Source organism: Trachurus trachurus, assembly GCF_905171665.1.
Source record: "Trachurus trachurus genome assembly, chromosome: 12".
Taxonomy (NCBI): domain Eukaryota; kingdom Metazoa; phylum Chordata; class Actinopteri; order Carangiformes; family Carangidae; genus Trachurus; species Trachurus trachurus.
In genome coordinates, this window is record NC_139908.1 from 22,441,690 (window position 1) to 22,465,611 (window position 23,922).

Below are 23,922 nucleotides of genomic sequence, written 5' to 3' on the forward strand. Positions count from 1 at the left end.
TTTTTACCAAACATTTCATATTTTTCCTTCTGTGATCTAGGAAATTTTCTAATTTGCATGAAGCTGAGACAGTTAAGGCTGTAAGCAACATATCAATACTGAAACGTGTAGGTGGAAGATACGTGAAGGTTATAAATAAGGCCATATAAACAGAGTTAGTCAATATATTATATATTTATCAAGATGAATTAACTTAAAGACAGCTGGGCTGAGTAAACATCTTAATATAACAACTTTACGAAAGCTGGATGCTGTCACACTGTGGTCTATGTGGAATAATTGCTGGAACTGACTGGAAGTAAATGGAAACCCTGAGCACCGCATCCCTAGAACATCACAAAGCGACTGAGGGGATTCTTCTGTGGATTTATGGTCATTAGCACATAAAGTTTTCCTTCAGAATAAACACTCCTCTGACACTGTTTATTTTTTACCAGTCTGCACAGCACCAAAAATAGATTTCACACGTGGAAAATGATTAATATCGAGGAGAAAAGAAACCCATCACCTGATCAACTGAAAAAATAAGGCAAGGTACAAAAGAAAAAAATCAAAACAATCCATCATACTGTACTCCATGCAGACATTAAAACATGGCTGAATTTGGCTTCAAATAATAATAACAATAATGACTTAAAAAAGTGTTGGTCCAGTTCTCACAACTAAAAAATAGAAATAAAAATCTTGATTCTGTGCAAAAAAAAAAAAAAAATCAACAATATAACAACAAACACCAAGATTGAAAAGTGTTAAGTGGTTGTGTGGAGTGGAATGTCTTGATGTTCCCTTTCGCATCCAGCTGATGACACCCGTTGACTCCTGATGCCAGACTGATGTGAACTGTGTATGTGATTGTTGTTGGCTATAAAAACCCTCCAACTTGTCCCGGGGGGTCCATCCAGTCTTTGTTTAGGATGGATTTACTGCTTCACCATCCTGTTTTCTGATGGCTCAGAAGGTGAGCCGTCCCCAGTAAGCTGTGTGAGTGCCTTCCCCCTCCTGTGGATGTGGACAGGCTGTCTTCTGAAGGGAGGGGGTGGCGATGTTCTTTACTGGCTGATGTTGAGGTTTGGTAAGCAACGACCATTCTTCAAAGGCACCGTACTGTACATTGGTCTGTGTTTGTGTGTGTGTTTGTGTGGGCCGCACATGGGCACATGCACACATGGAGAAGTAAAACCAGTCAACAAAGTCGATTCCCTCCACTGGTGTCAGCCCACAAGGCATCACCATGACAACTAAGGCAAAATCTCTCAACATGAAAACAGATCGTCTGTCTTTTTTTGTCCTTCTTTTTCTTATTTTAGTCTTTCCGCATCTGATTCTTTTCTCTTGCTAAAATCAACTTCCGCACAATAATCATTAGTCATGATAATAATCTCTATTCAATAAATTATCTATACTGTACAATTATTTCACCTCACATAGACCTGCAACCAGGGAGGGGGGGGGGGTTTTCAAAGTAAAGCTATCCATAGTCAGTTTCTGCTGTCGCCTCAGTTCAGTAAAACCTCTGCAGTGCACACAGAGGCTGGCAGGCAGCACGCCACGTCTTTTCTTTTCCCTGTACACAAATTAAACAGGACATCCGGATACCCCCACCCCCCAAAAAAAACAAAAAACAAACAAAAACAAAGCTGATGCATAATTGAAGATTGAGAAACGGGGTAGAAATGCTTGCTGAAAAAAAAGAAAAGACCATCCAGCAAAAACAACAACAAAAAAAGGTCCTTTTTATTCTTTGTGTTATTTTCCTGGAGAGTGAGTAATTTTCTCTGAGAACAGTGGATAGAAGATGGTTCCTGATTTAGAGAGAGCCAGGCCAGAAAACATCCACATCCTTACTGCACTCCTTCTTCATCCACATAGGTTGAGGGAAACCATCCAATCTGAAACATAAGAGAGTAATTATCAGACATGAAGGCCTTTACAACAGTAAATGTAAACAACAGATTTTATTCAGAGGGTTATATCGGGCTAGCTGCATTGTGTAGTTACTAGTTACAATAAAATGAATGCATTGGATGTGCAGCATGAATGCAGTAAGCCACACACAAAATACCTCCTTTTAATTGGCTGCAAGATGCTGATAATTGCTGAGTACAGATGCAGCAGTCTCATTCTTATTCTAAAAAAATGAAATACTTTAAGGCTACTTCAAATTCTACTTCTGCTGTTGCTAGGCAACAACATCTACTTGTTGGAATGGTAAAGTGAGTAACAGAGGTAACAGAGGTACCAATATAAGGGCTGTATTTAAAAGCATGCTGCCCAATATCATAAATAATCAATACATAATGTTTGATCAGCAGCATGTTGTTTTTGTATGAGTGAGGTTATAGTGTGATCAATACTGTCCTGAAATATAAGGCACTCTGAGCCTATGTGTTGTTTGAACACCTGCACAGCTTATTTCTTCAGGAGGTTTCAACCTTTGCTGTCACTACATCACTAAAAATGTAGCCTACATGCTTAAGTCAATAAAATAATAGAAATGAAAAGAAAATAACTTATTCATGTTGTTTTGATCAGTGACTGTCTTTGCATTTACATCTCATGTAGCTAATGAATATTCTTGTCAAATGTATCCTGCCTGCATTATGTATGGATCTAAACACTGAAATAATGGTCTAACGTGAGATGGCAGTTTAATGAGACCTTCTAACGTGTCAAACAGAGCGAGGTGGGCAAACTATTCATACTGTAATTACACTTTGCTGAAGACAGAGCATCACAAGATGCAGTCAGCCTGATCTGAGAGTGTTCTGGTTGTTATGCAAATGTTCTTGTGTTTCATACAGCTACACACTAACACTGTCAAACACATGCAACATAATGAGGAACATGCATGAAATAAATGCGTTAGGAGTGCTTTGTAAATCACCTAACTGTTAAATTCAGTAACTCCAGAAAGCCCACGCTGGTGCTCTAGGTTTGAGCTAGTTTATAGATAATTGGTTCAGGCACAACACTTATTTAAAGGTCCCATAGTTTACACTTTTCTAGTGTTTTATTTCAAATTGACTTTTACCATATGAATATAGAACGATTACCTGATTCATTATCAAAAAAGACATGGAAATTTCACATTATACACTACATGGGACCAGGTATTCTATATCAAATTGTGAACACAAAGCTACAAAGACCATGGCACCAACAGTCTTTTTATACTGCGCCCAAACAGAATTTTGGCATTGTTAAATGAATGCTTTTATTGTTTACTCACTCTTCCATTGGCCTCTCCTTTCCACCAGCCCTGGTCTCCACCAATCTTGCTGTAGATCTTAACGATGTCACCTTCTCGCAGCGACAACTCCCTCATGTCTCGCGCTGCAAAGTTATACCTGGCCACTGCTGTGCTGACCACCCGAGGAGTAAATACTGGAAATGGAAACAATGACGAATCAATCCAATCACAGTTGAAAGATTTTAACAGTCTATTTCATCACAATATAAATAAAAGTTCATTAATAAAAGCACCAAACTAAATAATAACTATTGAGTAAAGTTATTAATGACTGTTATTAGGGGTAAATGACCATGTCTACACATGTGAGAGTGGAAAAGTCATACTGGACATAATGGAAGTAATTAGTGTGCAATGAATGAGCAGTGGGAAGATGGTCAGTTCAGTGTTCAGCATGACACAGTATAATCACACACTGACAAATGAGCAGGATGAGAGGGGACAAGTTGTTTCATCATGGGAGAGATGAAATAGGGTTTCTTTTTGTGATTTAATGAGGAAATGTCATTCTGGGAAGGACAGAAATGTTCTTGTTAATGAAAATAGTGCCACAGAGAACAAGTAATGAGGTCGAGAGCGCTGAGGCTTATTATGAAATTACAGGCGGCGAAAAATGTGTGAAGACAATGGGAAGCGAGAAAAGACAAGAGAAAAAAAGAGAAGTACCTGACCAAAAAGGAGCTGGGCTCTGAGGAGAGGAGAAGTTGAGGCCCTGTGGACTGAGGAAGGAGAAGTTGTAGGAAGCACAGGTGGCTGCTGCGAGGAGGAGAGAAAGAAAGAAAGAGGAGCAAATAAAGCCAGGAGACGTTTGAAGGCGCGTGCATGCAGAGCTGGAGCCAGAGAAGCAGAGTTAGGAAAGAGAAAGTTCTGCCTGCCACTTGAAAGTGTCCTCTGTTCTTATTATATCCAATCTTGACAATACTGTTGTCATGTTTGACAGCTTTACTGGTGAGAATGAAAACAACAGTTTTGTTGGTTTCATTTTGTTACATTCATTTGTGGATAGTAAACAGGATAATTGTGGGAACTGTCAGTCTAAGCTCTGATGTAAAGGCTAATAGAAGATGTTTTGTTTCCACTTTGACAGATGCATGTAAACACAGTCTCACCTTGAACCATAATTATTTACAGGAAATAATGTAAAAGCTATCGACTTCTCATGCCATGTGTGTTTGCTTACTCCATCGCTAAACTGTGAGGTCACGATTATACAGAAAGCTCTGCTTTTTAAGGGAATGAGAGAAGTGGATGTGATTGGCTGCTGCTGTCAGCATCCACTAGACAAGCCCTCATATAACATGGTACCGCCATAAATGCCTCCAGATCACAACAGTCTTCCCTTCACATTTCCATGTCAGGCTTGCAGAGAAAGAGTCGTTTCCAAATTCAACTAGAAACATAAGGAGGACCATCTTGCTGTGAGTGGCCAGTTGGGCTTTTCCTACAGAGTGGAAAACGCAGGCCAAATACAGGACAGAAGCCAGTGTGAGAGCAGAGCCAGTATTCATACAGTGTAATGGACAAAGAGGGCAGCCAGTTCAGACAGCCAGGCCACAGGCCCCTGAGTTAGCTGACAAACTCTTCCTCTTTGTCTTTCTCTCTTTATCTATTTCACACTGTCGCCTCCTTTTTTGGCTTTCCCCCCTCTGGCCTCCCTCCATTTCTTTTTTTGTATGAGTCAGGAGGAGTCACTGGCCCAGGAAGGAACAGAGTACCAGAGAAACTAGAGAGAGCAGGAGGCAGTCCGTCTCATTTATTTTACGCTCCCTTGCATTATCCACAGCCAAGGCGGCAGGGCATTAAATTTGTAAGCTAGACCTGCACATTGCGACACGTCTTCAGAGTCAAATTAGAACTGTCACAATCGTTCACAGAGGCAGCCAAAATTGTAAGTTGACGTACAATTTCCTGTCAGTGGCAGAGCCAAACATCTGTCCATCTGTTTTCCGCTGCTTATCTGAGTCTGGGTTACAGTGGCAGTGGGTTAAGCAACTTAGCCCATGTCTGTAGTTCTTTCTGGGGGACTCTGAGGCCTTCCCAGCTCAGGGTGTATTTGTAATCCCTCCAGCATGCTGTGAGTCTGCCGAGGGTTCCCAGCTATATGTGAGGCATCCGAATCAGATGTCGAAACCGCTCCTTTCATCTGACTCCGTTCACTGCTGGGGGAGTTATACTGTCTGAGTCTGTCTTCAATGGTGGAAACTCATTTCTCTCAGCCATCATCGCCCAAAGTTCAACTTGAGGGTTCAAACCTAGACCACAATCCCTAAATAACAACTGCGGGTAAAGAGACAGACTGGCAGGGCCCTTTACTGGAGCCAGTCCAAAGAGGCTGGCCTATTATCCAAGGGGCCCGGTTGGTTTTGCCCAGTGGGACGACACTGGGTCACAGACCTTGTGTCCCAATATTTTGCAATCTTGGATATAAAGGTTGTCAGTGTTGCCAAGTAGGTCAAAAAATAAATCAACACAAAATAAATTACATCTGGCATCTTTTTCCCTCCAAAGCCTTCCTCACTCTATGTCCACCCTGACTGCTAACCCTAACAACAAGGACTGTTACATCTGCTGTCACTCCACATACTAATAAGGAAGAATGAGGGATGGTTGTGGCTCAGGAGGTAGAGAGGGTTACTGTTACTATTAGGTTACTATTCATAAGGTTGGAGTTTCAATGCCCGGCTCCTCCACAAGGGTGTGTGGGCAAGATACTCATGTATCATCAGTGTATGGTAGGATGTGTAGTGCTAAAGTGTAGTTTATCTGTGGGTGAATAGATGAATTTCAATGCAGTCGAATTACCATAAGAATAAAAATGACAAGTGTGAGGCTTACCTGGTGACCGCGTGCTGGCCCGTGTTAGCGAGCGTTCTCTCGACTTGTAGGGATATCGCAACGTGGTATCTAACAACTTGAAGCTCTCTTTCAGTGAATGAGCTTGATAGTACTCAACCAGCTCCTGTCAGATCAAACAGTTCAGAAGGATTCGAACATGAACATTTAATTTCCTCTCTTTTCACACTGACACAGAGGGTCTTGGTTGGGGGTATTGTCGTACTGGATCTAGAATGTCTAACTTACCAAGAGACTCTCAAACTTCTTGGCCTCAGTGATGTGAATCCAGCTGTCTTTCTCAATGACTTTGATGTGTTTTACTTCATCATTGAATCTGTAAAAGAAAGAAAGAAAACATTGGCATAACTAGGAAACCACTAAGATGATATGGGGAAACATGGTTATTGATTAAATCCCTCTATACAACATAAAAACATTTTGTACACAACTGTTGCTTATATTTATGCCTCTAAAACTGCCACATAAAATATAGTTGCATATCTGAAGGACGAATTCACCAAAATAAAGCAATTTTCATGAGTTATGTTTGATTGTGGGGAAAAACCATACATTATTTCTTATTTGGATACATTCTCTTGGAGGGAATACACACAAAAAAACAGGATTAAACAACAAAAAAAAGCAATTACTGAGTGGTAATTAGCAGGAGCTAAACGATTCACTGAAAAAGCTGACTAGGGCACCCTGTGAGAATTTTTTATTTCCCATGAGATATGGATAAAAACCTTCCGCTGAGATTTCCCCTCTCCTGTAGGATGTGAAACACTCACTTGATGCTGATGGCGAAGCGCTCTGCCTCAGCTGTCCTCTCTCTGATAAGGTAAGTCCCGCTGCTGTGGGATTTCAAGAGGTTGTCGGCCTGCTGGCGTTCCATGTTCCCCGCAAACCTACAGCGGAGCAGAGAGTAAATACAGTGACCTTCAAACACAAGCTTCTATCATCAAATGACCCAGTTTAGGCTTTACAAGTCCTTGACATCAAACATCCATGTAGTAATTAATCTCTGGGTTGCCGTTGTGCTTGGGGTTAGTTTGCTTTAGATTTGAATTACTGCATGACACCAACATTAACAAACCTGAACGAAGTATGGGATAGTGACCTCAGGGTAATGGTAGTGCATAATACAACATAATACACAGGCCTCTGACAATATGAGGATGAAATAGTCTACAGCACTCTGAAGTGAAGGGTCTTACCAAGGATATCCATAGTAATCTGCTTCCCTTGAGGATTGCCGGCTAGATAATGACTGAAAGGGCTGGAAGAAATAACAGATTCGGCACGTTAAAGAACGTATCAATGGAGCTGAAGCTCATATACATATGTGAGTGAAAAAACAGTTCTCCCTCACAGCACACATACACACACATTGTAATGTTCAGTGCCTACTGCCTACTGTACAGTACATGCATGTGGGTGACATACCTTTGGGTCCAAACAGGGCTTTACACATGAACTGGGGAAAAAGCCACTTTTTTGTGTTTGTATCAACTTCCCCTAAAAGATGAAGGCAGGGGAAGTCAAGTCAAGTCAAGGCAAACAAATGCATGATAAGGTTTATAAACACGCTGATAAGGAAATTAAGTTTAGTTATCAAATCAAGTACTGAGAGTAAATGCTTCAGTGTGGTTACAGTGCAGAGATACGTTTATAATCACACAAACACATGAAAGAAAAAAAAATGCAGTAGTAGGGAGAAAGAGTTTATAAGGGATGGCCAACCAAGGAGTCATTTTAAGTATAAGATTTATCTATGGTGCTTAAACCTTTTAATTATTGAGTTATTTGTGAATTAGAAAATTAGTCAATCACACTTAAAAAACACAAGATGACACATACACTGCAAAAACAATATAGTATAGTATCAGTTCAAAAAGAAGTCATTTACAAAGTTGTATGTAGATAATTTGAACAGCTGCAACTTTGGCACCCACTAGTGGTAATATTAGAAAAGGCTGGCAACAGGGTGTACATGTTTTTATCCTCTGTCCAGAGAAAATAACATTCAATAATGCATACATCCCAATAATGATTGCTGTTGCACCTACTGTACAACCAAACTAACACACTTGTCAAGTTCAGTTAAAAGAAAACTATGCAGCGACCTTGATCGATTTCAAGCTTAACACACTCTTTGACATAGGCCTAGTATGGAGAGATTATACTGTCATGCTGTAGAGCGATAACTTTAGAGCCAAGTTTGACTTAATGGCTTCAGAAAGAAGCTGTTTGTGACAGTGAGTGATTCACCAAGTTTGCCAAAAGTACCTATAGAGTCTTTGCCCCAGCTCCTGTTCCAGCCTATTTCACATTAGAAGCTCCTCCAAGTTTGCAGGCACAGTGCCGTTCATGTTCAGCTAATGCATGGCTAATACTGTTGGCTTAAGATACAAAGAAGTTTTCACTGCGCTCTAAGCAATCTGAAGAATAATTGGGACAGGAGTGTCAATTTCAGAGTCAAAGAGAGACAGAGATAAATCTTCTCACATGTCAGAGTGTGACAGGTGTTATGAGGCAGTACACCTTTATCAAAAAAACCTTTTCAATTCTATTTGAGATTAAGAACAGTCACTCATGTATTTCACCACTATGGTGATATATAGAAAGGAGTTGACAGTAAAGTGACTGGCCTCCTTAAATTCTCTGCATGTGTAATGAATTGCTGGCCTAGCACAGATTAAATGTCCTCTTTCAGACTCTAAACTACTACCTTTCCTCTCCTTCTTGTTGCAACAATGTTTTATGCAGCCAGGATGTGGACAGTTCTGTTTTGGATGAAAATGGAAGAAGGAAATATTTTGTATTTGGCACCAACAGTGGGATAATAGGATCAATGCCACTCCCATGTCTGTACAGTTTGTTTAATACAAGATGCAGCCACTTAGTTTATCTTAGTTTAAAGAGTGAAACATGAGAAACTGTTAATTAGGGTCAATATAAAGGTTTAAAAAACATTGTATCAGCTAAAGCTCAGTAATTAACAAATTGTACCTCCTGTATTTAATCCCCATAGAAACGACAGTGTTGATGTGCCAATTTGTGGTTTTACGGGTTAGGTGCCACTATTTCACTTCATTAAGGATTAAATAAATATAATTATGTCAATTAATGAACTTTGGAGATACTGGTTGGGCGATATTGCATTTTAAAGTGTAGGAACTAAGGCTCATTTCATTCACATCCCACTGGGCCTGGCTAAAAAATGTACTGTGTTCACTCAGCATAGATGTGAAACATGTTCTGAAGTGCAGAGTGAACTTCAACTGCCTAAATAATGATATTCCTGATTTACAAGTCCACATGGTCTCAGATAGAAACAGCTAAGTGTTATACCTCCCACCACGCCGTGTCCGGATCTCCCTTCAGCAGCTCGATAAAATCGCCCGTTTGAAAACAAAGCGGCGTCTTCCCTGGAGGTGCTGGTGTGCCGTGGTAGTTCCTCACTGCCACCATCTTGGGACCTGGAAACACAATCAATGATGCACAGAGAGTATTAACAGAGATATAAGTCGGAGGAAGTGTTAGATTGATGTTGGGATGAAAAGAAGGATGTTTTGAGCATATTTCTAGGCCTTATGTAATGCTTGGTACAGAAGTACCCATGGATACGAGAGGGAAAGCACTCATGTCATGTCCATGTTTCTATGAGTTTGGATTCCCCTCTTTGGTGACTATAATTTCATCTGACACCACTCTTTTTGGCAAAAAACTTTCACCTTCTGATGCAGTGGTCAAAGATACACACAATATAACCATAACATCCTGGCTTCACATCTGCTCCAGGATCTTTATCACATGATATCCCTTCCTCTGTCCACTTTGGAAGATATCACAGAGCAAAAATGCTGCAAAGCAACCAAGAGCAACGTTGACTGTAATCCGATCACTGTGTATAGATTATTTTGAGACACATCTGATCAGTCAGGTATTGTTGTTATTTCTAAATATCTCCCACATCTATGAATTTCAAATAATACGCTAAGCATACTTTACAGTATGTCTGTATATATTTGCACTGCCACTCGCGCTACAGTACATGACTGATGATGTTTTTGTACTTCATGTGCATCAGCTCCATCCACTAGATGGCAGGAGAGAGCTGTGGTGATGAGCAGCAGCCAATCACAAAGTTGTCACACATGGCAACTGACAGAACATACACCTACACCTTAGTCTTCACGGTGGTGGTAGATGACAGGAAGTGTTCTTACCTGATGACATCCCAGGCTCCTGTGAGAGAGAGAACAAATACACAATCAGCAAGAACTGTAAATGTCACTTATGTCCTTTCATAACAAAGAGGACACAGCAATTGAGAGGATGATAATAGCGTATTGACTAATAGAAGATCTACTCACCAAGTCGTGAGGATCTGAAAAAAAGAGAGACCGTATGGACAGCGTTAGGGAGGATTCACATTTCACACTCTTATTGATTAGAGATGAGCCACAAGCAACATTTGATAACACAATTTCTTATAATGTGCGTCAGAGCTTCATAAGGGAGAGCTCTTTTTAATCTGCTATGACATGAAGACAATTTCACTGGTTTTGAACTATTTTTTTTCTTTCATTCCATGTTGGATGTGAAAGAGGTAAAAGTAATGATGAAATCCTCCTGCCTGGTTACCTTACCAACCAGTGTAAGGCTTTTAAAGAACTCAAATGTCATGGTCAGGCTTTTATATAGGGCCTAACTTAGCTGTACTCAGTATGTAGCATCTAAGGTTTTGTTAATGAATGTAAATTAAATCTGGTTCCCTCTGTGGACAATGAGACCCACACAAGGGTGGTGAGATAAACATGAGAGGTTGAAGAGAGAACAGCAAAAAAAACAAAAAAAAACAAATGCTACACAACAATCTGTTTACTCGGCGTTATTTTAGATAAACACCCCCTGCTTTAGCGACAACAACAACTGTATGATGCATTTAAGGGTTAGTGTTATTTAAAGGGACATAAGACGAAAAGGTCAGGGACAACTGGTGTAAATAACTGGTGCTCTTTCTATTGCAGCAGATGTTAATGTCAGGTAAATGTTGTTGTGGTTTTCTTGAGCACCAAACCCAGAGACACAATGAAATAATCCCACCAACCCGGAAGAGCCCGCCCACCTCCCACCCCTCCTCTCCCTGTTGGATGGGACACAGTAGGTTAATACTTGTGGGCACAATGGAATCTCTTATTATTAGTTTGGTCAAAACAAATGAATAAATACAAATGATTTATACCACAGTCTCTCTGTGCCGTGTTTGTCTATGTTGGATATGACACAACACTGATAAACAAGTCTTATATTGTACTAGAGGACAGAGGAAACACCTACTGATTTTACAGATGGTGATGACTTCCAGACACTCTTTGTGCGCTCCGGTTCCACAGCGAGAGCAGTAGTAGCCCTGATAGAAGATGCCCCTTGGGGACACACATAAGCAGAAAGTCTCACACAAAGACACACACACATCAGTAATGCAAACAGGAAGTGTCTCAGACACAAATTAACTTCTTGTAAGTACAACCCACAAGGGGACCTGCTGTTACTTAGTATAATGCTGAGATTGTGGTTGCGCAACCATCCGTCGTTTCCACCCTGTGATCCTTTAAAATCACAAAATCAACTCGCTCCATTCAGGACCATGTACTCCAGGACTGGATTTGTTACGGATACTGTAACACTGCATGCGCCGCACGCTGCCATGTTGAATAGTAAGTGCCATAAATCACAATGGGATCCACTTTAGCTGCAGCAGTAATTAGCATCTAGCAGGGGAGTGAGAACGCCGGTCCCTGCCTCCACTGGCTCACTGAATTTAGGTCAGCCAAGCCATGAAATTTGTGGGTCAATACACAGTGTGGAGTTTAGCCGGCTGACTGTAATAGAGGTGAAAGTGGCGATTCAGTGACACGAGTTATCCCTGCTGCAGTCGGGCAGCGCTCTCTTTCACATGGGAGGAGGTGTTGCTCAGGGAGACGGTGTGTGGTGCTGGGAAGGGGCAACGTTTAAAAATATCATCTGTCAGCCTCAGTCCCACCTCCTGGAATATTTCCAAAAGAACGCTTTAACACTGTTGAAATGCTGTGGTCGCTAAAAACCTATTTTCTAATTTCTCTTGCTCACCAAATGTTTTTCTCTCCACTTCTCCACTCAAGGCTTGTTTTGGTGCTTTCAACTGTTATCACATGGTTTTGACTTATAGTTCAGTGGCAACTGAGCAAACATCATCTGCTGATGAGGAAAGTGTCACAACTGAAAACTAGAGATTACTTTAAAAATGCATACAAATGCATTATTAACATTCATACTCTTCCCCACACTAAGTGTAATGATAAGCAGATACATTTAATACACTTTGCTGCCAACAAATCTATAGGGGAATGAGACTCTCTCTAAAGCATGGCTGTCTTCATGTCAAATTTTGACTTACTACATGATTATCATTGCCAAAGGAACAGTTGATAAGAAAACGATTCTAGGGTGGAAAAGACAGTGTGTAACCATCACTTTTAGAGAAATATGTAGAAAGAGCTGTTGTGAAGAGACAACTAGAACTAGGATAAAGACAAACATCTGCACCACAGTGCTATCCTATGATTTGTGTTTTTAAAATTACAATTATTATGATAACCCCTAATCCAAAGGAAAAAAAAACACCTCCCAGCACCATTCCTTAAGACATTGTATCTAATTTATTTTATTAGTAACTGTAGAGATGAGCAGATTTGTTAGCTCTGGATTGAGCCCAGCTAGCTGTGTTCCCTTGTTCCAAGTCTTTATGCTAAGCTAAGTTAACTAGCTGCTGGCCTCAGAGGATTTAGAGTGGCATCAGTCTTCTCACTGAGTTTTATGTGAATGACCTCACTGCTCCGTTCACCACTGCATTAAGCATGGATATACAGTATCTTTCATTCAGTAAATAAAGCATGTCAGATGTAATTTAAGACACCACATAAAACTGACAGTGAAGGACAAATGCACTACCATTCACAAGTTACTGTTAAATACTGTTGGGTACTTGGGTAAAGTCTGAAAGCAGACGTTTCATTATTCATCCATTTTTCATTTAAAGATGTGAATGTGCTGTTTCAGGGTCGTTACCTCAGGAGCATCTTGCAGGCTCGACAGTTGGTGTTCTTATCAAACGTGTGCATCTGGAAGTTATGCTGATTGGCTGTGGCTCTCTCTGGCTTGATGTTGGACCTGGATGAAAGGATTGCATTGGTGCATAATTTAGATGATTTTACAAGACGTTTCATTTGCCATGATGTAGCACGATTTTATTTTTCTTTCTGCTGTTTAATTGAGGGAAAGTGCCAAAAACAGACATTCCTATCTGGTTATGTTATCTACAGATAGACTCTTTGTTAAATTTCCATGAAAGTTAGAATCAAAATTGCCCAATCTTACATAACATTTTATTCTTGTTGGTTGTTTTATCTTGCAGTAATACAATACTCACATGGCCATTTCAAACTGCTCCATCCACTTCCTCTTTGTCTCCTCAGTTTTACAAAAGAACTGGAAGCCCTGCTTCCCTTGCAGGTGGATCAGGTAGAAGCCGTAAGACCACTGGGGAGAATAAGTGAGTGAACAGATGGCAGTGAGAGCGTGTGGATGGCAGTGGTGGACAGAGATAGGCAAAAAAGCTTGTGTTACCAGTGTTTTTCATTTAAAATAAATACTGTATGTGCAAAATAGTTTATAATACTGTATGTATGTACTGTATGTATGTATATAAGATCACATTTCAATTTGAGCCAACAGATGCTCCACATGCTTTAGCAATGCATTTGACCAAGAGCTGGAGGGCCAGTCAGTCACAGAGCCAGGTGGGTGCATGTGCAATCACAGTGTGATACCCAAAAACACAGCTGCCAAAAATGGGCCACTATGAGAAGATGAGTTAAATAAAGGGGGTCACTTGAGCTTACCATTTTTCCACTTGACTGGTAAGCATGCAAAAAGAAAGACACCAGAGAAAGACCCAGTTACACATGCAAACATGGAGAGACACATGCAGATTCAAATCAAAAAAAGCCATGTTAGACGCAAAATGCACTGCGGTACGATTCCATGAATCCTAAATGACCTTCATTGCATTTACATGATCTTTTCAAGCATGGGCGAGCACAATGCATATCTGACACTTCAATGCATTACTCATAAGTATCTGAAATTACCATCAACAAGCTCCTTCAGCTCAAGGGCGACATTTGTAATGATTACACAGGATTTTTTTTTTTTTGGATCACCTGGATTAAGCGAGGCTGCCTCACAAAGATCTCACTGCACAGGAGATTGTTCTGCTCTGTGTCTTTTTTATTATTTCTTACCTTTTTCACGTCTCTGTTGTTCATGGGGTCGTCCGACATTTTATATGACTGCAGTTCAATAATCTCTTTCAGCTCATAGCTATAGCCTTTCCTCTTGCAGACAATGACCACTTTATCAAAGAGGAATATATACCTGAAGACATACACACACACACAGATTGGTAATTTGGTGGTGAGAATATGTCACTTGTTATATTAATTTATTTTTTCATTCTGAAGAGTTTAGACTCACCGGTCCTGTTTAGTTCGGTTGACGATGGAGCACACCTTCAGCTCTCCATCTATCTTTGGCCTCCCATACTCCTCCAATTTCACCTGCTGCTTAGGTCATAAAGACACACTGAATGTCAATCCACTGTACACTTTTTCACTTCCAAATTTAATGAGAAGCCATAAATAATTCAGCTATACTTGAATTTCAGAGAGAATCCAACTAGATACTGAATTAATGTTGCAACAGAGAAACTATTAAACCCATCTTCAGTTACATTTCCTTATTTGAATTGAAGTTGTTGCCTGTATCTGGAATTCAAAAGTAACCCCAGTGACTTTTCACCAGGAGGAAACAGCAGATTAACAGGAGGTGAAACTGACTGGTGACAGAAGAGAGTGTCTGTTTGGAGTCGACACAACTTCTCTTGTTTGTGCTCTGCAGAACTAAATGATTTATTGGGGATGTTCTTAGAGCAGAGCATCATGACAGGTGGAAGCTGGATGATGCAAAGATTCCTAGCAGGAGGGAGGAAAATGTGGACATTTCCAACAAAGGCTGACTGCCCTGTGACCAATCGCTCTGACAAACTTTATATCACAGCGCGGGTGATAACATTAGTCCTTGTGTATTTAGGGTTTTTTGAGACACAAAAACTGACTATCTTCTATAAAGATGTCAGATTTCAGTTCAATTCAGTGGACAAGTTCAATACAAGCCAGAACATTGGATCATCTACATATAAGGGAAAGTGACAAAACAATAATTAAAACCTGAAATTGTCATTTCAGGTCTCTAAAACTTTAGACCAACATTAAAGCAACAGTTTGACATGTTGGGAAAAGGTAACATCACATCTGTCCATTAAATACGAAGCCAGAGCCAGCAGCCGTTAGCATTAGATATATAAGCACAGTCACATTCTGAAGTTATACTGCCTCGGCCCACAATACTTACAAGATTTTCTATAGAACTTTGGAATTCACTGATTTTCTTCAGCGTCTCGTTGTCCCTCTTGACCTCGTTGATGTACATGGCCAGGTCCTGAGAGAGCGAGACAAACGTTCATTCAGCCCTAACACTGGGAATCTTTCTGACAGCTGTCATATCATGGTGGATGTGCTGCACGCTGAGCCACAGTGGCTGTATGAAACAATTTTAACAGCTTTGGCTTAGAGCTCTTCAGAGTTATTATGTCATTTTTTGTGCACTCATGAGCACACACACATACAAACACATATGTAACACAAACCTGCATAGCTTCCAGTGCCTCCTTGAGTTGTTGCCTCTCTGGTCGGTCAGCTGAGTGACTTACAAGTTCCTGTGGAAGAAGATTATTATTTTCATTATTAATATTGAAATTATATTTCTTTAAAAACAAGTCTATCTCTTCCTCTTCTCAGCACAGAGAACATTTGTGGAGTCCTATACTGAGAGATGTATAGATGCTCTTTACTGTGATTATGGATGTGACACTGATGTGGCTGAGAATAAAGTTGCACTTGGGCTCAGTCAACAGCGAAACACATGTGAATAAAAAACAACAGGAAGCAGCAGAGACTGCTAACCAGCCTCCAGGTCTGACTGTTCTTCATGCTAACAAGATAATGGTAAACATGGTGTCCTCTGCAAATCATATCGTCCTCCTCGTGGCCAGTCAATAACAAATGTGTTACATGGTTTCTGATCGGTGATTGTTTGGCTGCTGTCTCCTCCACAGGCTGATGGGAGTGATTTTATAGAGCGCTGCAGAGTCAGGGGGAGCTACAGCTCTGTGAGGGAAAGAAAAACAAGTCCCATCGAATATTTTATTGTTTCATGAAGAAAAGTAGACTTCTGTCAGCGCTCCAGCTTTCTAATGCTGTCTAAAGTTTTTCTTGTGTCACAAGCGATTTTTTAAAGCACAAAACAGGGAGCTGCAGCAACTACTGTATGTACAGCCAGGTTTTGTCAATGTCTTTTCCACTTTGTCTGACATAAACAGAAGGAACCAACTCTCAGCACCAAGAATGTTTCATTGTGCCCGGACTGTTGCTGGAATTTCCATACACAGTGCATCCTGCATAGTGTTGTGCATGAAGCCTTGTTTTGAATCTTATACTTTGGATTTAATTCATGACCTCTATTATCACTGAGTTGAGGTGATAAAAGTTAATTTAACATAATAGACGTTTTTACAAGGGATATTTTGACTTGCTGAAGCAATTAAAGCAGTAAGCACATATGTGATTTCAGTACCATGCACAATACCTCTATACAAAAAAAAAAAGAAAAAAGAATAAAACTATTACTAATGATATTTGATGCATGTGGGTTTTTTTTCCCAATATGGCAAATCAAAATGTCTTATCTTACTGTATACTCTCACCTGCCACTAATGAGCATCACTGGTGGGCAGAAAACTTGGACTACTATCACTCTCCATCCCCCTCTTGCCCCCATCCCCCACCGCCATTGTGCAGGAACCCTTAACAACCAGTAGCAGCAATTAGTGCTGCAACAACATTAGTATCCCTCACTGGCTTCCCACCAGTATAACCAGCACAACCAGGGAGAGAACTTTTGCTATGCAATGAAGTGCTGACACAGCACATCTTTTCAAAATCAGGTTTGTTACTTTTGCACATGCAAGTAGCTACACCAAAGCACACATAGTGTATACTCAGCTACAGATGAAAGATACGATCAGGACTTCAGAAAAAACATTGTAAACTCATCAAATATTCACACCCTGCTTGAGGAGAATTACTTCTGAGATGACTGTGCTGAATTCACTTCATTTAAAGTGCAGCTACAGTACATAAAACATGAAGAGAGCCCGGGTATTCACACCATGGGCAAGACCATTGGCACAACTGGACACACACGCACACACACACAAATAAGACTTGTCAGTCTGACATGCCCTGAGGCCGTAGCATACAGCAGAGCCTTGCTGCAAAGCTGTGGGAAGCAGTGAAATGGGGTGCATTTAATCTGATTAGTGCACAGTTGATTTGACTTCAGTGCCTTGCTGAGACTCCTGCAGGGGGTTCGATGCAGAGTGGAAGACAGTCGCAGCACTCTCTGTGTGGACCCACAATCAGCTGACACAAACACACACCCATATCCCCGTCGTCCATTAGCCACCGCGTCATGAACTCATATGCTCATCCATAATTGAGATGCAAAGTCAATTAATCATGGAGGATATTACAGTGGCCGGCACGCTTATACATGGACAACAGGAAGGGGAGGGTGTGGAGGAGGAAACACGGTCAGACATCATGCTTGAATGCATTTGCATATGGCCGTCAGTGCTGTGCTGCAATTGATAATTACAGCTAACATTAGCTAATTATTGATAATGATATCCGTTACACAAAAGCTGCAAACATACATGTTTGAGAAGTCCAACAAATATTTGGCGTTCAATTCAGTGGGTCAGTTATTGTGAGATAAATTGACCAATCAATAGATGTGTTGCAGACTGCAGTAATAGCACATTACTGTTTTCAAGTTGTAACTAAAATCGTTCTAAAATGAAAATATGCTGTCCACCAAATGCAAACAGTCTGTCAAAAGAAAGGAAACTTTTACTTTTTTTTTTAAACCTTTAAACTTAAAATAAGACTCTATTTATATGTAACATCTTAACACATGGCTGCCAAGGACAGTGATTTATTGCTCTACTGAGAGACACTAGCACAAAGCCTAACCTTTGATTAAATTACTTTTTGTTGCCATTTGAAATTTCAGCAACAATAATAGAAGCAAGAAATGAAAAGAATTTAAGCAGCACAAAAGCAGACACATGGACATGATGAACTGACTTGAAGCCCAACTAGTTTGTTTCTCTGCAGACGTTTTGAAGTTACAAAGTGTGAGTAAAAGTTTCCAGACAGGCCAAATAGTCAGTGCTGGAGTGCTTACAAAAACAACAAACACAATTTCATGTGGCAAGGTCATCCGTCTGGAAAAGTCCAACAGCACCGGCCAGAACCAGAAGAACAACTGTCACCAGTCAAAGCTCAACAACAGAAAGTCCTTAGAGGTGAGGTTTCATGTCCGCTGTAATTTCAGTCAACACTTAACAGCTTTCCTCAGTGACAAGAGCCTCAATAAAGTCTCACAATGCAGGACCCGTCTGTGTCGAGATCCAACAAATAGAAATGAATAAAGTGATGAATGGGGCACGAACCTTTTGTAATGAGTGCTAATAATGTTGAAGTGGTTTGTTCTTTCAGTGTTCATCATGCTGGAGGATCTCTAGAGTCTGTACAGACATATTGTATTGTGGGAATCATCAAGACCGAGGATTTAAAGGCTCCCTTGATTATTTTTTAATCTTATAACAACAGTCAGGTACCCATATGAAGTTTGAAACAGGTTTTAGTTGCTTTGTCATCATTTCCCTTGACTCTGAGGAGATCACATTCTAATGAACTTCCATTGTAAGTGACCAGGGCCAATATCCACTGTCCTCATCCAGTGCATTGAAAGGCCCTGAAAACTCATTTCATTTTCAAATAGCTCCTTGTTATCAACTTATGTAACAATTTTGTTTTTTTAACATGGAAAATATCTGCACTGATGTTTTTTCTAAATTTTCTGTGGTTTCCATTCACATCCATGTTGAAAAATCAGGAATTGTTCGTCAAAATGATCAGCTGACTGGAGCTAAGAAGAGGACACAATAAAATTGAAAAATAACACAGAAAATGATATGTTTGAGCAATGTTAGTCATTGTTTCATCGTCTGATTGTTGCTCCATGTGATGTTTTTAGTCTCTATAAACTTCACTTCAATTAATGTGTAAGTCTAGAAGTGAAATGATTGATAATGGAATGTTATAATTAAATACAAAGAATATTAATTGATAGATTTTATGGCTGTTCTTGATTGACTTTTTAATTCTGTTTCCACTCCACTTTACTGCAATTAATATCCCAACCTTTCCACAGCACAGTGTAACTTTGGTGTGACATTCTGATGGGGTTTTTTGTGTGTGTGTTTCCACTGTTTTGTTTTTATTGCTTTTATGTACAAAGGTTTGTGTGATTCTGAAGCTAATAAGGTTGAGTTAACAAGATCAAGAGCACATAAATTGAGCTGGTCCCTTCACCACAGCAAGGAAAATACACTCTCACATCCTCCACAAGTGCATTTGGAAGGGTTCTTTTAAAGGCCGGTATGAACAGCAGGAAGAATTACAGAGACCAAAACCTGTTTTTTTTTTGTTTATATGGGAAGGGGATTATTTATTAAGACAAGCTTGAAAAACTGTCAACCAATCCATCAAGACGTGCTGTGATTTGTTGCGTCATAGCTTTTCATCATAGCTTTTCAGCAGCCAGTCTGTTGATGTTTGTCAAAACATCAAGGGCACAGGAGGAGGCACCTGCCCCATTTATATTTTACATTATGCTCAGAAAAATGTCTGTATATTTATGTCAAAATGTTTCCTCAGAAAAAGTGTGGGATTCTATAAAACCACGGATGAATCTCGACAATCATTCCTTTACCAAAGAAAATCACTAAATGTTCTACTTCTGGCTGTGCTTTGAAGTAATGAGGAGCTGGTGAGGTGAGTAATTCTGCAGGAGAGGTTTGAGAAGTTTCCAGGGACATTTCCCATTTCCAGTGAAAATAGTTCACGTACACTCTAACTGCTGTGAAGCTGAGCCGTCGACAGCTGTCACCCTTGATGAAGAAGCAAGATACAAACTTTTCAGATCCACCTTTCGAGACTACAGGGGGTGAGTGTTTGATGTTCATAAGCAGGGAAGTGTGGGACATATTTCCATCTGCTTCTTTCATCAAAGACACGAAGACTCTCCTTCGATGACACCTGTTCATTCAAGCACTCAAACATCTGAATCTGCTGTGAAAACAAATGATGGACCTACAGTACTCCACATTAGCTGCTATAATTTGATATATTATTTATTGAACTTCTTTGCATAGTAGGCCCAGCAGCAGCCATGAGACTCCTACCTTCAGTAGTAGGTGGTACTTGAGCACCCTCTGCATGGGAACCACCAGAAGATCCTGCAGCTTGAACTTCCCCTCCTGCACTTTCATAGTACATTCCTGCAGAACAACGACACAGGCAGTGGGGCAGTTATTACACATTACATAATGCAGCATTGTGTATTATCCCCCCACTAACAAGCATTCACTCATTGTTTAATAATTCATTGTGTCTTGTTGCAGTGCTTGCTGTTGCTTCCACACATTCACGCAGTATTCTATTAACAACAACGAGGCCAGTTTATTCTTCCCGGGCACAAAAGCTCTGGTTGTGCCAGCTACTTGTGACACAATTACTCTGCATGCTGACTGGGAAATTCCTCTGACTAATATATACATCCACAAACTCTGTGTTGGCTGTATGAGATGCAATCTTTTATGTGCATCATCCTATAGGGTTCCCTTACAGTAGTTTGAGCAGGAGTTCCTTCATTCAGTTTCTGTAAGGGTCCTGTAACAAAAGACGATTTATTCCTCTGTATAAACAAGGTTTTAGTGTGAAAAGACAGTGGGAAGCTGTTTTACGCTCTTACAAAGCTCTTCTATTTTAAGACAGAGCGTCAACTTCCCAGGCTGTAATCATCTCATCTGTTTTGTCACTTCTTTGGCTATGCTAACTGCTAGCATTTCATAACCCTACTATTACAGGGGGTGTTGACAGTCTATCATACATTCAGATTGTTGTGCAGAATCCTGCTTGAAAGGAGGTCTGAAAACAAAAGTTACTCACACAGCATAAATTATAAATCTTTAAAATCAAACAACATGATACCAATGTCAGCTTAATCAGCTAATGCAAATCCTATAGCCTACATCCTCTCTGTAGCAGAATATCATGAATTTAACAGGTCTGTATTTATGTAAATGATGCCTTTCTGAATCATCTCCCTTATATATAACCACAGAAATCTGGACCCTATCTGTGAATTTGTTCAATGTTGCCACTTATTCAACAGTAATTTGTACTTTCAGACTCGTTAGTGCATGATCATTTGGATTCTCTGGTATTCAATTGGTTTATTTACATTGCATCATTTAGATTCTTTAGTATGTCTCATTGGAAATATGTTTTTAATGATAGTCATTCCCTGCATGATCCAATGTAACATCTTCCTGAGATGAAAAATAGCAGTATCTTATTAATATTTATTGGGATGCAAATGAGGGCTTTTCACTGTCACTTTCACTTTTCAATCTATTGTTTATGTTATTGATGAATCTGTTACAATTCACCTTATTAAAATTGCTTGGTTTATTAACATACATCATAGATACTTTATTTTTTCACAATCACATATTACAAACAAAAGCTTGAGGACTGAAATGAATGAAGGATTAATCCACTATCAAAAGACACATTCCCCATGAGTTGATTCAGTACTAATTAACAAGATAATAAAACTATGTGTGAACTGAGGTTCTGCTTTATGTTTCTGTCAGATGACCCGTTGTCACAAATGATGACTATGACTCCACAAGCAGCCTGCTAGAAGCCAACCTGCTCATTTATCCTTGTTCAGTCTGCAATAGCTAGTGTTTACTGTGTTCACTGGACATTACCTCGACTTTAATCTTGACATCTTCACGTGTTGCTATTAGCTCATCCAGTGTCTTCTGGGCGTTTTCCATGTGACTGCAGTACTGACCATAGATCAACAACCTGGAGAGGGATAAAATGAAATGAAGACATTGTGTAAGACGCGTGTGCTTTAGTGAACAGCTGAGTGAATCCACAGGTAGCTGCAGTCATGCTCGGTTAGTTGGAACAAATGTATCAGATTTGATTAGCGAGAGTAATTCTGTTCAGAAAAGCTAACAGATTCACGGAGATCAGTCAATCTGAACTACTGCAGACAGAGAGAGTGACACATGTTTCCATGGTAATTGTACACAAAGATGGAGGTGGCCACGGCCTCAAAATGCAAAGACGTAAAAATCGATAATGAGATGAACATGTCACTGACAAAATCCTTAGCTTCGGGCAGCTAAAACTAACAAAAAACAAACATAAAAAACAAATGACTCCATCTATGAAACATTTTCTAAAAACTAAATCAAAACCAGCTGCACAAATTAACACAACTCCCACTAAAAGTCCCACTGCAGCTGAACACATCGCACAAATGCTCCAGCTCTGAACCATAAAGCATGAATGTCTGTCAAGAGGAATGTATGGCTGAGTACTGATTTGGATATCTTTGTCCTGTGTGAGTGTGGGAGTCTGTGGACTGTTCACAACTCAGGGCGCGGTTCATAATCCTAAAATGAGGCTTAATGAAGACAACCAATCTTTTGTAAAAATATAGACACAAAGGAGATTGCTGCGTGAGTCCACAATTAGCTGTGAACTGGTTAGTGTCGTAGAGCCTCCAGGCAACCCCCGCATATTCATCTTAAGATTAATAACACAATTTGAAAGGTCAGCCTGAGAGTCATTAGGCGCTATAGGGGGGCAGCTAAATGAATATGTAAATAAATGTATTATGATTAGGAATATATGTGAATATCATGAATATGTAATGCTGGATTCTGATCCCTGGGCAATATTTGGAGGGGCGGCATCCTCTTGCCAATAAGCTGTAATCACAGAGCACTAATGAAAGCTTCTGCTTTATATCAGTTGCTTTGCAGAGTTTCTCTCATCAGTGTGAGAGGAAAAAAAGAAAGAAAGAAAGAAAGAAAAAAAGTCTTAATTTCGAGCAGTGAGGATATAAGAGCTGTGTTCATTAGATATTACAATGGGACCCTGACACAGATCTGTGGGTTCAGCTGGGAGGGAGTTCAAAGTCATCTTGCCTGCAGGATGCCACTGCACACTGGCACACATTCCTCTCACTCACTCAGCGTCAAAGTAGGGCATTGGCACGGCTGGTGTAGTGCTAAACCGCCCCCCCTGGTGGAGTTGGCACTCCAGTCTCTTAATCTGATTCTTGAACGGGGCAAGGCGGTGCAGAGAGCTGGCACCCTGAAGAGCTCAAAGATCTGTGACGCAGACAAGAGCAGCACTGGGAAATGTTGTGTGACTGAGCAACGACGTGTAAGAAGTGTAACAAGATCATTTTCCTCCTCCTACCACAACTGTACGTACAACACAGACACACCTAGATGTAAGTTTTATAAACATGCGGCTGGCTATTCTCTGACATATTTCGACAGGAGAGTTGGAATATTTTCAAGGAGGTTTAAACTGATTTTCACCGTGATTTCATGCACCCTGCAGCTGTTCATTTTCCTGGCTTGCTTTGCACTCGTCAGTGTTTTA

The 23,922-nt window shown here is 40.2% G+C and overlaps 1 protein-coding gene across 1 annotated transcript in view; it reads right to left on the minus strand.

Annotated features, from left to right (window-relative positions):
• Positions 1 to 409: 409 nt before the first annotated feature.
• Positions 410 to 23,922, minus strand: part of vav2 (vav 2 guanine nucleotide exchange factor) — a 195,639-nt gene continuing 172,126 nt past the window's right edge. The window contains exons 9-29 of the mRNA XM_083984091.1: positions 22,221 to 22,320; positions 20,625 to 20,720; positions 15,900 to 15,968; positions 15,605 to 15,691; positions 14,669 to 14,754; positions 14,437 to 14,569; positions 14,035 to 14,049; positions 13,563 to 13,672; positions 13,202 to 13,303; positions 11,432 to 11,520; positions 10,465 to 10,478; positions 10,318 to 10,336; positions 9,440 to 9,567; positions 7,532 to 7,603; positions 7,303 to 7,364; positions 6,877 to 6,993; positions 6,332 to 6,419; positions 6,086 to 6,209; positions 3,917 to 4,006; positions 3,230 to 3,384; positions 410 to 1,889 (exon numbers count right to left, since the gene is read on the minus strand). Coding sequence (XP_083840217.1) covers positions 1,842 to 1,889; positions 3,230 to 3,384; positions 3,917 to 4,006; positions 6,086 to 6,209; positions 6,332 to 6,419; positions 6,877 to 6,993; positions 7,303 to 7,364; positions 7,532 to 7,603; positions 9,440 to 9,567; positions 10,318 to 10,336; positions 10,465 to 10,478; positions 11,432 to 11,520; positions 13,202 to 13,303; positions 13,563 to 13,672; positions 14,035 to 14,049; positions 14,437 to 14,569; positions 14,669 to 14,754; positions 15,605 to 15,691; positions 15,900 to 15,968; positions 20,625 to 20,720; positions 22,221 to 22,320 — 1,804 coding nt within the window. The 3' untranslated portion in view covers positions 410 to 1,841. The remainder of the gene's footprint in view (positions 1,890 to 3,229; positions 3,385 to 3,916; positions 4,007 to 6,085; positions 6,210 to 6,331; positions 6,420 to 6,876; positions 6,994 to 7,302; positions 7,365 to 7,531; positions 7,604 to 9,439; positions 9,568 to 10,317; positions 10,337 to 10,464; positions 10,479 to 11,431; positions 11,521 to 13,201; positions 13,304 to 13,562; positions 13,673 to 14,034; positions 14,050 to 14,436; positions 14,570 to 14,668; positions 14,755 to 15,604; positions 15,692 to 15,899; positions 15,969 to 20,624; positions 20,721 to 22,220; positions 22,321 to 23,922) is intronic.